The 15297-nt window shown below is 41.0% G+C and overlaps 1 protein-coding gene across 2 annotated transcripts in view; it reads right to left on the bottom strand.

Annotated features, from left to right (window-relative positions):
- Positions 1–15297, bottom strand: part of pkn1a (protein kinase N1a) — a 61522-nt gene that overhangs the window by 17746 nt on the left and 28479 nt on the right. The window contains exons 1-4 of one of the 2 annotated variants that reach the window (XM_087841859.1): positions 7759–7915; positions 6754–6948; positions 3611–3716; positions 206–354 (exon numbers count right to left, since the gene is read on the bottom strand). In XM_087841859.1, the coding sequence (XP_087697985.1) occupies positions 206–354; positions 3611–3716; positions 6754–6948; positions 7759–7800 (492 nt within the window). In that variant the 5' untranslated portion in view covers positions 7801–7915. Of the gene's footprint in view, positions 1–205; positions 355–3610; positions 3717–6753; positions 6949–7758; positions 7916–15297 lie in introns of those variants that run through there. The other variant, XM_087841860.1, reaches the window with a different exon arrangement.

The raw sequence follows: 15297 nt of genomic DNA, 5'->3' as shown, positions 1-15297 counted from the left end.
GACGTGTGTGTATTTATCAGGTATTTATGAGTCAGCAGATGGCAAGGTTACTAACATGAAAGTGTGCACACAGTCTGCCACTTGGGAGAAGGGAATCTTTGTCTTGGACATTTTAACCCTTGCAGTCAGTGCTGTACACTTTCTCCTGTTCAGCTGTGCTTGACAGTGTGTGTGTGTGTGTGTGTGTGTGTAGGCTGTTCCGTACCTTGGTGGATCCATTGGAGTAAACAGGGATCATATTTTCAACTCCCTGTTTGACTTTGAGCTCAATGTTGAGCTGTCTCTCCAAGGCTGCGATGCGTTCCTTGTGGGCTGACGTACGACTCTCAGACCCCGGAGACTGAGGACACTCATCTGTGGCAACAAGTAAAGGTTGGAAAGTATAAAATAAGGAACAAGATGAGGGTTCACATGGTGTGCTCTAAAGTGAAAATACCCTTTAGGGAATTACATGAGTCCTCTAATAACATTGCACTGTATTTCTGTGTGGAGAGTACAGGAAACTGATCCAGTGACTTAAGATCAGAGATCAACCACAGCCATAAGGGAAGAAACAAGCAAACAATGTCAAGCAAGATGATATAAATAATAATATAAAAATTTCTATGCAGGCGCTGTGGAGAGCATCCTCACACAGAACATCACATCCTGGTATGGAAACAGCTGTGTCAAGGATAAAAAAAGGCTATTCAGAGAGTGATCCGTAAGGCAGAACGCTGCTGCAGGACTGCTCTCCCTTCCCTACAGGACATTTACGTCAGGAGATGCTGGACTAGAGCAACTGAGATTTTGAAGGACCCGTCCCATCCCAGCAACAAACTGTTCCAGCTTCTGAAATCAGGCAGAAGGTTCCGCACCATCCGAACAAGAACAGAGAGGCTCAAGAGGAGTTTTTATCCTCAGGCCATTCGTGTGTTGAATCAGCCGCCCCCTCCCCTCCCCCCATCATCCTTAAGTGACTGAGACAGGACTCATTACCACATTCTCATATCATCCTGAATCCTTCTGGCCTCGCTGTAGCACAGGACTGTCTCTTTTTTTCTTTGCACAGTCGAGGAGCGTATCAGGTCACATTTCACTGCGTGTTATACCTGTATAACCATGCACGTGACAAATAAAGAATCTTGAATCTTGAATAAGCAAAAGCAAATTTTCTAATAAGTTGTAAAGTAGGAGGAAAAGAAATACTACATGACTACAGATGCTGAGGACTGAGCTCATACTAAAAATGGCTTCCCTCGTTCGCGTTATACAAAGTTAGATCATTATGTTTTGAGTCTGTGCTCCACCACATTTTACATCAAGCAATCAGGATGTGATTGAAGTGTACACTGAGCTTTAATTCAGGGGTTTAAGACAAATTTAGCATGAACTGTTTAGGAATTACAGCACTTTATATACACAGACTTCTATTCCAAGAGGTTCAAAGGCAATTGGACAAACTAACAACATTTTAAATATAAGGATTTAAAAAAAATCCTTTGCAGTTTATGACTGTCTATAATCCACATCATGAAATGCTGTGTTTGCTCTCTTGAGATGCACACACAGCATTTATTGCAGCCACCCTCAGTTGCTGCTTGTCTGTGGGTCTGTCTGCAGTCAGTTTTGTATTTCAAATCAAATCACTTGATTTGATTAATAACTGAAAAGCATGCGCTGTTTGGCTGAGAGTGCTTGATCAATTTTGTAGCATTTGGCTGAATCTGAGCAGAGACTATAGCCCTTCCTTCCAAGTAAAGTGCTCTTGACTTGGTTAGTTTGTTTGTGTTTTTTTTTAACCATGGAAATAATTCTGTCATCACCCACTTTAACTGTCTTCTGTGGTCTTCCAGGCCATTTTTGGTGTTCCTGAGCTGACCAGTACATTCTTTCTATGTAAGAATGAATGACACTGCAGATATAGTCACTCCCAAAGTTTTTGCTGTCTCTGATTGATTTATTTTGTAGATTTCCAATGAACTTGTTGGTTAACTACTTTTGGTCCTCTGAAACTGTGTATAAAAATGGCTGTAATTCCTCAAAGATTTAAAGCTTGAATTAAAGCTGAAAGTTTGGATTTAAACCACACCTTGATTGCATGATTAAAAATCTACTATGGTGGTCCTAGCTGCACAAGACTGACACAGCTTTTGGATATGAAAAGTAAAGTTAACGAGTATATGTTCTCAATTTGAGCAGGCTGTGTGTTAGGGTGGACGAGCGTTTTGATTAACAAGTCACTACAGTACAAATGTGGCACACCCAAAATGCATGGCCACGTTTGTGTTAATCATTTAATTTAATTTATTTAATTTGTTTATCAGTTATTTTCTGTGGCTATTAATATTCAAAATGACTTTGGTAACATGACCAATTTAACCTGTATATTATTTTGTCACATGAACTGTACAGAAGGTACAAAAAAATGGAGCAACACCTCAGGTGGAACTATTATTTTAAGGCAGGTGCAACCCAGTTGCTTTAGGGGGATGGACTTCCGCCCACTATTCAGATCTGCGAGGCAAACCGAGTGCACTGTCTTCATTGCTCCTGAACTTTACCTGTATTTGCAGGTTAGTACCTGGTAAAAAATACTACCACTGTTTGTTACATAGCAATGTTTCATCTCCATGCTAAGTTGTAAAGAAGTAAGACAGTACCTGTAACACTTATGGGCACAGCCGCACGTTTGACCCGCATCAGTCTGAGACAGCGGGGTCAGGCTACGCAGGCCGCTAGCAGAAACGTCGCGGTAATGTTTTGTTATTGTGGGTCGTAGCGCCCAGAGCATTGTCTTGTAGGAAGGTCATTCATATAGATTTATTTTCTTTTCATTATGAAGGTTGGTACTCCCGCACACTTTACTATTTTATATAAAGTTTATGATACAAAGATGTTTTATTGTTAAAGTGTCATTGAGGTTTGAAAAGTATAAAGCTGTTTAATATGTGAGTGTTAATGACATGTGAAATAGAAAGAAGTTGCCCATGTTATGCAAAAGAGTTTCATCTTCAGTGTGCTGTAAATGATGTGTGTTTATTTTCGCTCAATTTCAGTATTCAGAACCGGTACAGTTGTCCACTTTAATTTCAACCAGATAAAAGTGTGGTTTGCTTTAAATACACTTGTATATTGCTGTAAATTCACTGTAGATTACAGTGGCTTTCAATTGCTTAAGCAAGAGCATGTGTGTACTTTTGTTTTGCTTTCACTGAGCAATCACATGAAGCACATGCAAAATAGTGGAAAGTGTAGAGTGTGAATCCATTTATTTTTCTACTTGTGACTTTGGAAAATGGACAGATATGGACACTGGGACTGAAAGAGTCATGCACACATATATATTGTTAATGTTGTTCATGTTTATTGAAACTTGAATAAGAGATGCAATCTGAGAGGCAAACCGAGTGCACTGTCTTATTTGCTCCTGAACTTTACCTGTATTTGCCGGGATTTCTTCTTTGTTATTGTGGCACCATTCCTGGGGCCCGTAACACAAACATGTAGTATCTCTGCCACGAACACACTTGTACTTAGTATGCTGGTCATTACACCAGCTTATGCACTGAATTAATTACTGAAGATTAATGACTAAAGATAACGGAGCGACAGTTTCTCGCATACACACCTCGATTCTCTTCTCCTCCCTTCACCACAATATGAGCGTCCAGTTCCTGCAGCTGAGCATGCAGGTTCTCCAACTTGCGGTTTGAAGAGCGCAGCTGACTGTCCACCTGAAGACAAAAAATCATTGCTGTTATGGAAACCATATTATCTACATAAAATCATCAGTGTACACGCCCACCAGTGAATAACATGGCGGACAACGTGTGGACCACTAACAAGACATGCAAGAACACAATGACAAGCAAGAGAAGATGTCAATCTTTGAACCAATTCAAAGACATTAAATGAAGCTTTCCTTTATTTTCCCTATAATAAACATGCTGCGCAGTGCTCTAAACACTGTGATTCAGACTGTTTTTTTCTGCTCTTGGCTGTGTATGACATAAAAAAGAGGGCATATCCCTAATATGGTCATCTCAGGCAGAACACTCAAAACTTGTTTACAAAGGGCACTCAGTGAAGTGAAAGTGGACCTAATGGCTTGTTTCAGACAGAGAATGAAGTAAGGTGCTAATCCAAGGCCCAGAATGGGATAAATAAAGATTATTTTAATTTCTAAGTGAGCCAAAGCTGCTGTAAAAAGAATCAATCCACTTAAGCTCTCAGTAATTTTCTTGAAACAACATCTGAGCCTGAAAGTAATCAAAGAATTTATTATTTTGTTATGTTGACCTTCTGCATTAATCTTTGTTTTTTTAAGTAGTTAGTTCACACACAATGCCATTACACAAACAGGCTCTGCATGCTCGTCAAAGGAAACAAAAGAAAAGCCATAAATAGTTCCCCATTAATGCCGCTGGGTAATTTGCTGACAAGTGAAAACTATTAACCTGAAGGTGACATATTTCTGTGCTCGCTCAGTAATAAAACAGGTGTAATTGCATGAGAGTGAGCTACAGTTCTTTCCCTTTGAATAGTCATGACTTTTTATGGCTTTACACAAACACAGCCTGAAACTTTAAGAATCTTCCATCTATAAAACTGCTCAAGTATAATGATAGCACAACGGTTTGATGCATACTCTGTGAGCAGCAGTGTCTAGGCAATCCTTTTTAATATTAAAGTAGCTGATGTACGTTTCAAAGAGGTGCCGTTGTGACAGATTTTGCATCAGAGGAAAAATGCAGGTTACAAAGTAAATGACAAAGTACTCATTCATGCTCCTTGAAAAAAAATCTCCTGAAAACAAATCCACAAGTAGTAAAGGTACGCCATGTGAGTAGAGTGACCTGTCTGTGGTTTATTTGATCCCTATACCCACATAGTAGACAAGTCTGCCTGGATCTGGTGTCAAGCCGGCACTGATGGCTGACTTCTGGCATGGTAAGTGGTATGTCATTCAGATATGGGCCAGGCCTGGCGTAGGTGGCACTGTGTATGTGATAGCATGCTACATCTGGCCCGATTGTGATTTGGTATATGTGGCCCAGGCTCATAGAAAACAGGTCTGGCCTGGATCTGGCATCAAGCTGGCACTTCTGACTGACTGGTGTCATGGCAGGGTGTATGTCAACCAGATGTGGGCCAGGTGTGGCAATGATGGCACTGTTTATGTGACGGCATGCCATATGTGTGGATTACCAGCACAGGACCACCAGTGTGTCTGCAACCGGCCTTGTGCTGGCCCATGTGTGGGCCACCTCTGGCAAACTTGATCCGGGCCACCAAATGGCCGTCATTCTTTGCGGTATGTGGGCCATGTGTAGCCACATTGTGTGGGCCACATCCGGGCCATACCAATTTTGCTATGTGGGTATAAGCTGGGATAGGCTGCAACTCACCCACCACCCTAAAGTGAATAAGTAGAAGCTGGATATATGGATGGACGGAACTCATTGTCAAGTTCAAGACACCAATATGGCATATTATCCTGCAGGAAGCACCCAGTAAGAGATGCATACAATGTTGACATAAAATGATGGACATGGTCAGGATCAATACTCTGGCTTTGGCATTTATGTGCTCAGGAGGGTCAACAAAATATCCCCACACCATTACGTCACCACCACTACCACTCTGCTTTCATGTTGTTTACGCCACAATTTGACTCCACCGTCCAACTTTATATTTTCTGTTCTTAGCTGACAGGAGTGGTCTTCTACTGCAATACGCCATGTGCATCAAGGTTTGACTTATTTTATGTTCCGTGATGCTCTTCTGCATACCATGGTTGTAATGAGTGTTTATTTAAGTTCCTGTTGCCTTCCTGTCAGCTCAAAGGAGTGTAGTCAGTCCTAAACAGGATATTTTCACCCAGAGAAATGCTATAGTGATATTTTCTCTTTTTTTCTGTGATTGTGTGGGAAAATCCCAGTAGACAGCATTTTCTGTACTTTTTCTTACTCAGACCAGCCACGTTCAAAAATCACCATTTTTCCACTCCTTGCTCAGTTTGAACTTTCGCAAGTCATCGTGATCACGTCTACATGGCTACATGAATTAAGCTGCTGCCACGTGATATGCTGATTATATATTTGCATTAAAAAGCAGTTGAACAAGTATAACTGATAAAGTGGGCAGTGAGTCGTGCCGTCTGACACTCTGGGAAGTGACCTGTTTTCTGCAGTTGTTTAGAAATTCCTGTTTACATGTGTCATGAGCATGAGCACACAGCAGGAGATAGTCCACTTCAAATGTGTTTTCACTGGAAATGTTCAGGCTGTTTAGGCGAGTGTGCTGTCTACAATGCAGTAACACCAATGTTCAGTGCTTTGCATATGTAAAAACAGCATATGTGCCTGTGTGAAGGATTGAGGACACTTCACAGTGTGGAGATAGGTGCCCAGAAATCTCCACACTTTGGAAAGTCCCAGTCTACTGAAAAAACAAACAAACAGCATAGCAACTTAGCATGCTAACAAAATCTGTTCAGCTCCGGTAAACTCATGTATTCCTGATTCACCGGCCTCATTTCCAAAACACTGTAATTGAACCAGTTTCCTGTTATTACTGTGGTAAAACTGAGTAACTAAATAGGGCTGTTCTGATAACCTTATTTTTTTCCTACCTTGCCAAGCTATAGAGGTTTTTCCTTTCTTATTAACAAAAAAAAATTCACTGCAAAGTCTTTAATGTCATTTATTTCATCAGTTCCCATTAATAAGCATGATACCTGGAGCTTTTTGGATTTAAATAAAACCCTACCTGCTGTGCATTCCTCTTGTCAGTCGTCGCCCTGCGCAAGTTCTCGGCTCCCTCCTTGATCTTCAGCTCCTTGCGAATTTCCCTACGGATCCTTTCCCGCTGCTCATCCAGAAGCTGCTGAACACTGGAGTCCGAGAAGTCCGAGTTTTGGTCCAGACCAAGCTGCTCCAGAACCGACAGCCCGCCTGGGTCACTCTGGACAAGAGGAGAGACGGAGCGAGGAGGAGATGATTAGACAAAATCAACAATCAAATCACTCCGCCTTAGCCTGGTTAGATGGGGTGTTGAGAGTGAGAAAGACAGAAGAGGAAGAGATGGTGAGCAAGATAAGGCACTAATGGGAGGAAAGAGAGCAAGACATGATAGTGATTGGTGTGAGGGATTGGTGGGGGTAGAGAGGAAAAGGGCAAACAAGAAAGCTACAAAAGGAAGCAGGAGGATGGGAAAAAGATGCAGGAGGAGCGTCGAGGAATGGCAAAAATCTTCTTCAGTTGCTGTTTACAATACTTTCAAACAAACTCTGCAACGTTTAACCTGTTTACAAGCAGCGCTTTGAAACTACTGATGTTCAGGAATACCATTAGAGATGCTATTTTCAGGAAATTTGTCTGCCAAATGGAACTCAGACTATACACAAGGATCAAAGTGAATTACAGATCTGTCCCATGACCCAGACTGGCCATTGTATTCATTCAGAGCTTTCTCACGAGCCAGTCCCTCTCTTCTGTGTGAGAAATCCAACGATTGTCTAAAAGTACATGAAAAACAACAGCACAACAACACATAGGTACTAGAACGTGAAGGGACTCCACTCACACCACAACTTTTTCTTCTGTACTACGAGGCTATTTACATATTGTCTGGTCTCGAGCAGAGCTACAGCTTACTATAAAATAAGTCATCAGGAACCCGGCAGCAGAGAAAGACTCCGGGTTACTCGAAATCACAGTCACTCAGCCACTATTACAGGAACTCACAAATCAAACAAACAAGCCAACACTTCACCTCCGAGCTGTCCTCATCCTCCTCGTCACCATGCCAACACATAATTCCCTCGGATTTTGACGTCCCAAATAATCTACAGAGGAGCAAAAACCTTGCGGTATGCTTCTGAGCTCCGCCAAACTGTTAATGCCACACAGAATGCGACAAGGGCTAAGGGGAGAAAAACGATAAAAAGAGATAAAGAGAAGGAGAGTTAAGTGAGGGAGGAGGGGGAACGCCTCCAAAAGAGGATATCCGTCCCAACACCAAGCTGCTCAGGCCTTTCCTGTTTCCTCTGCGATTTTGCTGCTGTCAGTGGCGAGTGAGACACAGAAGAGGGTCGCAGCTCAGCACATAAAGAATGCATTCTCCCTGTTAAAGCTTTAGTCAATTATTATTGTATCTGTGGCACAAAGCCATTAAGTTCACTGCTTAATCGGATCTGGCTAGAAGTGAATTTGTGACAGCTATGTTTTTTTTAATCACTCTTAATTTGATGGTTGATATGATCTTAAGGGCGGAAACAGGGGGAAGGATGCGTTTTCTAAGTATGGGATCAGAGCCAGAGAGTAAGGTTTGGACGCATTACTGCTGCCTGCTTGACCTCCCATTTCCTTTGGGCTCGACATCTACAAACCCCAGTGGTGATTCCCCTTCGCTTATAGAAAGCCTTCTTAAAATATGATAACCTCGCTATAGAAGCCACAGTGGGTGGACTCCAACATTATTAGAACTATGGCTGACTCATAATCAGCCTTATTTAGAAGAAATTGATGCATTTTCCTGTAGGTCTGACCACATGACAAGCAAAATGTCTATTACGCTGAAACTCTAATAAATAGAACCAGTTAGTAAATGATTTTATGACCGCATTAGAAAGGAGAAAGGGATTTTCCTTTGGTTATTGGCGAAAACTTCCAAAGGGCAGGAAAAACCTTGATGATGATTGTACAATATCAGTTTTGAGATACAGGATTATCTGACAAATAGCTGTGATTTGTAGCCCGGTGGTCTCAGAAGAAACAAAAACATGCAGAGTTTTGATCGTCCCCCCGTGCTGTTGTTGAGTTTTGAGGCTTGGCCACAGTGCTGTGAGTCCTGTTATTCTATGACTTGTTTCCTGCTGCATGATGATTGGCTGATAGCTTACCCACTACAACCACATTTAAGATAATGTAATTATGAAAATTACAACCTTGAAACAGACAATTTTTGGTATACAAAACACTCCATTACTCATCGGTGGATGTGTGTCAGTATAATTTAGATCATATACACTCATCATGGGAATGAATGTCATGGTAATTTGGGGATTTTAATCATTTCTTTGAACTGCTCTTTTTTCCAGGGTGGAATGATTGTACAGCATACATCTTTAATGACATTGACAACTAAGAAAAGAATTGGATGCACAGGTTTGAAATGTAAGTCATAGAAACTCAGTAAAGATCTAAGAAGGAGAATTGTAGATTTACACAAGTTGAGAAAGTAACTTGGAGCCCTTTCTAAACAATTGCAGATTCCAAGATCATCAGTTCAAACAAGTGTATGTAAGTGCAAGTTATTCAGAGGTGTCACCACTTTGCTAAGATCCGGAAGAAGCCACGATCTGCAAGGATGTTCAGGAACCACTTAGGAGCCCCCAAAGCCCAAGCCTGCCATGAACTGGAAACTGCTGGAACACCAACGTTACTGTGCACAGTGAAATCAGTTTTCCATCACCATGGACTGAGAGGGTGTTTTGTGGTCAATGATGCAACAAGAATTGAGCTATTTGGCCAAAATGACAAGAGCTATATTTGAAATAGAGGTGACACTTTCAAACCTAATAGCACTGTCCCAACCATCAAGCATGGTTGTGGTAGCATCATGCTCAGAGGCTGCTTTGCTGCCAGCGGTTCTAGGGACACATCACACAAAGTGAATGGGATAAGAATGAAGAAGAACTTCACCTCAAATCAACATCTAGATAGTTGAAACTTGGACATAGCTGGGTGTCCCAATACCACAATGGTCCCAAACACATCAAAACTGGTTTTGAATAGATAAAGCAGGCTAACATTAAGTGTCTGGAACGGCGTTCCCAAAGCTGTTGAAACCAACAGGGTGGAGGTCGGATGAGTTTGAATGAACTCTACTGATTCTGCCAAGAAAAGTGGTCAAATATTCAGCTAGAATTATGCCACAAACAAATGAGATCATGGTACTACTTGCTAAGGGTCATTTAACCAAATATAAGTGAAGGTATAAGAATGTATTTGAGCCTGAATGTATAGTTTTGACCCTGTGTGGATTAGAGAAAATGCAAGATAAATTCAAACTTGTGCACCCAATACTTATATTTTAGTTAAGTTATTAAAGATCTATGCTGTACAATCATTCAGCACCTGAAAAAGAACAGTTCAAAGAAAAGCACAAAATTATCATGACATTCATATTTAAACCTGTGATCAAAACTGCATAAGACCAAGGAGTAGAACTGCAATCCAAACTAAGTGGACATATTACTACAGCAGCTTTTTAAAACTTAAAATCTTTCCTGTTTAATAAATCATTTGCATCTAGCTTATAACAGAGTGAGTGAAAAACAGGATGCAAGTATACAAGAAAGGCAAGAGTATGCTATTAGCATGCTGACATCACTTTGCCACAGCAAAAATGAATGCAGCTCATTAGGTGCCCTTCTGTAAGCAGTCACTGATAGCAATCACAACAACCAAAGTCATGAGGTCAGCAGTGACGGGCCTTTCATGATGACTAACGATGAAGTGTTTTAACTGGATTCTATGATTTCTATTTAGGGAAGTGTGTAAAAAAGGGTTTTTTTGTCATATTGGGAGAACCTGAGTGCAGACGGGACTAATTATCTGGGATTTTGCAATTTGTCTGTGTGTCCACATAAAGCTGACTCATCTCTGTCTAAATTTGTACATATAATTGCTTCCTTTAATCGGAAAAGAGGGACTTTGACTGCATTTGTCAGTAAGCTTTAGTCTGTTATGATTCATTTTTTATAAAAAATAAGTTCAAACTGAAGAAAAATACACTGTTAGGATATTCTGTGCTGGCCTTTCATTGCTTGACATGAACTGTGGATTATTAAAATGTACAGCAATGTCATTTTCTTCTTTGTCATGCCTGAGGACCACATGAAACATTACCAAGGGCTAATAAAGACTAGCAGGCCACACTATGATAATCCTGAGTGTTTGTGAAGTGGTTGGATAAATCTATACAATCTAAAAAAAAATAACTGCATAACACCTCAAGCACAATAAAAGTTAAAGCAGTCACATCTGTGAGTTCTATGCGATATCATTAAAAACAGCAAGTAAAAAGGGTGTCTGTGGCTCCTAAAGGCTGTAAACCAAAATAAAGACATTTATAACTTTACCACTGATCAAGCAGCGCTGCACTTAATATCACCAAAGACCATCTTTGAAAGGGAATGTTGACTTTTTAAAGCAGAGACTCTTGTCTTTATGAGCAAATATGAGCCTTCTGGGTGGCGGCTGTTATTCTAAGGCTGTGACCCTCTTAATCCAGAATGACTGATGAAGACGAGGAGAAAGCTCATTGATGCCAAGACGTCACTTTAACACGACACAATCCTCCACCTCCTTGTATACATATATACACGTAATCTACACCTGCAGCTGTAAAAACAACAAAAAACCAGACTAAACGTTTGCTTTATTTCCAGCAGACGATCTGCTGTTGCTAAAAAAAGGCTGAAGTGTTTGAGTAATCGTGGATTGCTGTGTTTGTGCTGCTCCTCACTATCAAGTGATTATCAGTGAGATGGTGAAGTGATTGTGTAACTGAGCCAGAGGGAGGTTGTTTAAGTTCTCCTACTTTGCATATACTCTCCTCTTATCCACAATTTTGGGCAGAGATGCCAATAAAATGGAGTCATGTTACAAATAAAGCTTGATTCACTGCGCTGCTTTTGATGTGTACCTCCTTAAAAATGTGGCTACATAACAAGGCAGCAGAGACAAGTGTTGGACTGCAAGACATCTGGTGGCTGCTTTGGTTTTCTTGAACAAGTTTCTGATCCGAGCAGAGATTAGAACGACTGCTATCTTCTCATTTTCAGTAACACAAAACTAGGAGAGCAGCGACCTTTAGTTTCCTCTCACTGTGCGCTTAGTTTTAAGGCACACTGTTTAAATACAATTGTCATTATGTTAAAGTAGAAGCTCTAAAGCTCAAATTTCCTCTTTTTGATGTAAACTGTATCTGGTCTATAAGTTTGGTTGTAGTTTCTCCAAAGGTTACATTAGACTGTATCTTAGCTCAATGCTTTTGTGACGCGCTGAATTCTTTAATGTTGTGTAACTATGGCCATACTTTTTCTGTCTTTTCTTTCACATTAAAGGGACTCATAGCAATAACTATTTTTTTGGACTGTATATTGTCACAAAAACAGCAATAAATCCTATTGTTTTGCCATCTTAAGATAATTTGCACTGCCAATATGAAATTAAATTCAAAATTTTTATTTATGGTATTATGTTATCTTCATTTCACTTGGGTCTCTATTTCTGTGCGTGTTTAAGAAGGTGATGTTTGGATGGTAGCGTCCACAGGAGTTGTTTTGGACCTGCTTCGCGGCTCCAGACTCCGCAAAGGAAGTTAACGGAGAGAAGCGACTAGGCTGGGGTGATGTGATGTTGTCAGTAAAAACTTGAGCTGCTAAATTTTGAACCGTTTTGAGGCAAACGACTGACTTTTGTCCGTACCAGGGAGGAGAGAGAGTTGCAATACTAACAGAAAATAAATGTATGGATGACTTTTTCCAGATGTGAACAGTAAAGTACCGGTTTTATTCTCAAATTGGTTCTTATTTTTAAGAAAAAAATATTCAGTCTTAAAACAATCAACCCTCAGTCCAGCAGGCTTCAGGATGTGCAACTTGTTACCTTCCAGCACAACATCTGCTAAAGACATGTCAGCAGCATTCAGATGTCTGAATAATGCGATCTGACACACATATGTAGGCAGCACAAAGTGGAAGCACCAAGTGAGTCATAATGGTCACGGTGAAACTGACGGTGTTCTCACCCGACACCTTTTCAAGAGCTCAGAAGTCAAAGTAAAGAAGCCGATACAGTCCAAAAAACAACGTCACTTTCCATCTGTTGACCCCCGCGTAGCAGTGCAAAGATGGCGACAGCTAAGGGACATGAATGACTCACCTCGTGCAGCTTGTTAGTGAACTAGCCCAGGGAGGAACATTCAGCTGCAGTGTCCAGGGAAGCAATGACGGGCTAATTCAATAGATAACGGCACCAAGCGAGGTTAATTCAATCAGACTGTGTGAGCAGCACAGAGGAGCCTAGGGCTGGACGGAGATGGACAAGGCAGGATCGGGTAGAGTGCAGGGTTTTTTTTTTGGTGTGTGCATGTACTCCACTGTGAGTACAATAGCTGGAGTTTTCCAACTGAGTGATAACGACCACTCAGTTCAGAGATAGTGTCCACACAGAGGTCCGGAAAGACATGGCTGTGAGAGTCTTTCTATTCTATTCTTATGCAGACTTTAGGTGTCTGTTAATATTCTGGACAAATGGTAACCCTGCAACATGGAAATTTTGACGCTTCAAAGAAGTCTTCGCTGTGTTAAGTTGTCATGAGGAAGAGCCTTGCCCATTTTCTCCAACACGCATATTTTCTCCAGTGTGATACAATGGCTGGAGTTTTCCAAGTGAGTGATAATGACCACTCAGTTCAGAGAGAGTGTCTACACAGAGGTCAGGGAAAGGCGGTGCCAGGCAAAAATAGGAGGACAGATATTCACTTTGAATGCACAGACACAGACACTCAAAACAAGCAAAAAAAAAACAAACCAAACCCCACCACGTCAGGTTCCAGTGAAACATGACCACATGTCTCCTGGGGAGCAAGGCCACACAGCTCAGCCCAGTTCAGGCTGACAACGTGATGTTATTGTAGAGGGTGGGATCGGTGGGATAGCGCACCCTTTTCAGCGTGGCCTGGCAAACATGATGAGAAGTGAGAATGCCATTTTTAAAAAAGAAAAAAATGACTGGACGCCTGTTCTGTCGTGATAGAGGAAGGACAGATGGGCTAATAATAGAGGAGGAAGAAGAGAGAAGAGGAAGAAGAACGATACGCTTCAGGAAGCATTTCATAAAGAAATAAAAAAAATATAAGTATGAGATAGCACCAATGGTTCAGTCTCTACACTCAACAAGGAAACGCATAACTATTTTAATCAACAGATGATGACTATTTATAAGGGCCAAAAGAGCAGCATTTCACGAGTCATGTATGTTAACTTATTACTCTTAGCTTTGTTAAAGGGAAAACCCATGTGGCAACCTTTAGGACTGAAAACTGAACCCTGTGTAGTTCCTCTAATGCCACACGAGGCTGACTCCTGCTGAAGTGCCCGACTTTACTTTACTTTACAGTTTATTTATTTCTCCCCCCCCCCCTCCTTTTGTGACAACTGCAAAGGAAGAGAACCAGCCCTTTAAACGGTCTCAAAGCTCACAGTCATGTATTATTAGTGCCTTGGCTACGTATACTGACAGGCGGGTGCCCACTGGTGGCTGTAGCTGTCTGCTAGGCCTCACCTCCACTGATATGACAATAAACCTGTGCAGTTCCATTGCAATAACGTGATAAATAATTGATTGAGTATTGTTGCGTAAACTCCTTCTATTCATGTGCTCTCATCAGCAGGTGTCTATGCCTGTGTTAATGCACCAATATTGTGTTTCAATTCATCTTTCTGAATGAACATAACTTAGACTATAACTGCATGAGAGGCTAAGAGCTAAGGTGCAAGTGCAAAAAATGATGATGATGATCAAAAGCTAAAAACAGGAAGCTACATCCATGTAAATATTGTATACACAGTCTAAGAGGAAGAATGGCCTCAGTCTTTCTCTTAGTTTATGTGGTACTTGTTTAGCATTAGCTACATTTGGATCTCTGTGCACAAGTGAAGTTAGAATGAATGTGTGTATGGATAAGTCTTGGAAAAAAATATTAGTCATTTTGCTTTGACAAAAGCCCCTCTTAGCAGCAAATCTATTTACTTCTGTCAGTCTTGAGCCTAGCTATGGTTTCCTAAAAACATACATGGCGTAACAGAATGTGATACACAAATCTAAGAGTAGTTACTGAGGAGCAAAGCAGATATTGCCTGATGGTTTATTAAGACCAGACTGGTATTGAGTGAGCAGCTCAGTGACGGGTTCACCATTATCCTCTTAAAGGGAGTTCTTTATTCCCACTGTTGCCGAGTGCTATTTTTTTCACTGAGACATTGTTGCACCATGATCCCATACAACGGGTGATTGATATTCTTTTACACCACAAAGTTTTAACTGTTGAAGAAGCAGATGTTGAGGAGTCTGTGCAAACGTCCTAGGCAATTCAGCCAAATAAAAGGAAGCTGAAATAAATCCAAATAAATGCATCTTCAAAGCACGCAGTCACCTCTTCTTTCCTTTACTGTTCAGTCGGGAAAGTGTAAGGATTAACCATTTAGGTAAAGATGTGGTGATCAAAACTTAAAGAACC

The sequence above is a fragment of the Neolamprologus brichardi genome, chromosome 6 (genome assembly GCF_056152115.1).
Source record: "Neolamprologus brichardi isolate AB-2024 chromosome 6, ASM5615211v1, whole genome shotgun sequence".
NCBI lineage: Eukaryota > Metazoa > Chordata > Actinopteri > Cichliformes > Cichlidae > Neolamprologus > Neolamprologus brichardi.
The sequence above is the reverse complement of the archived record's forward strand: the minus strand, read 5'-3'. Positions and strand labels throughout refer to the sequence as shown.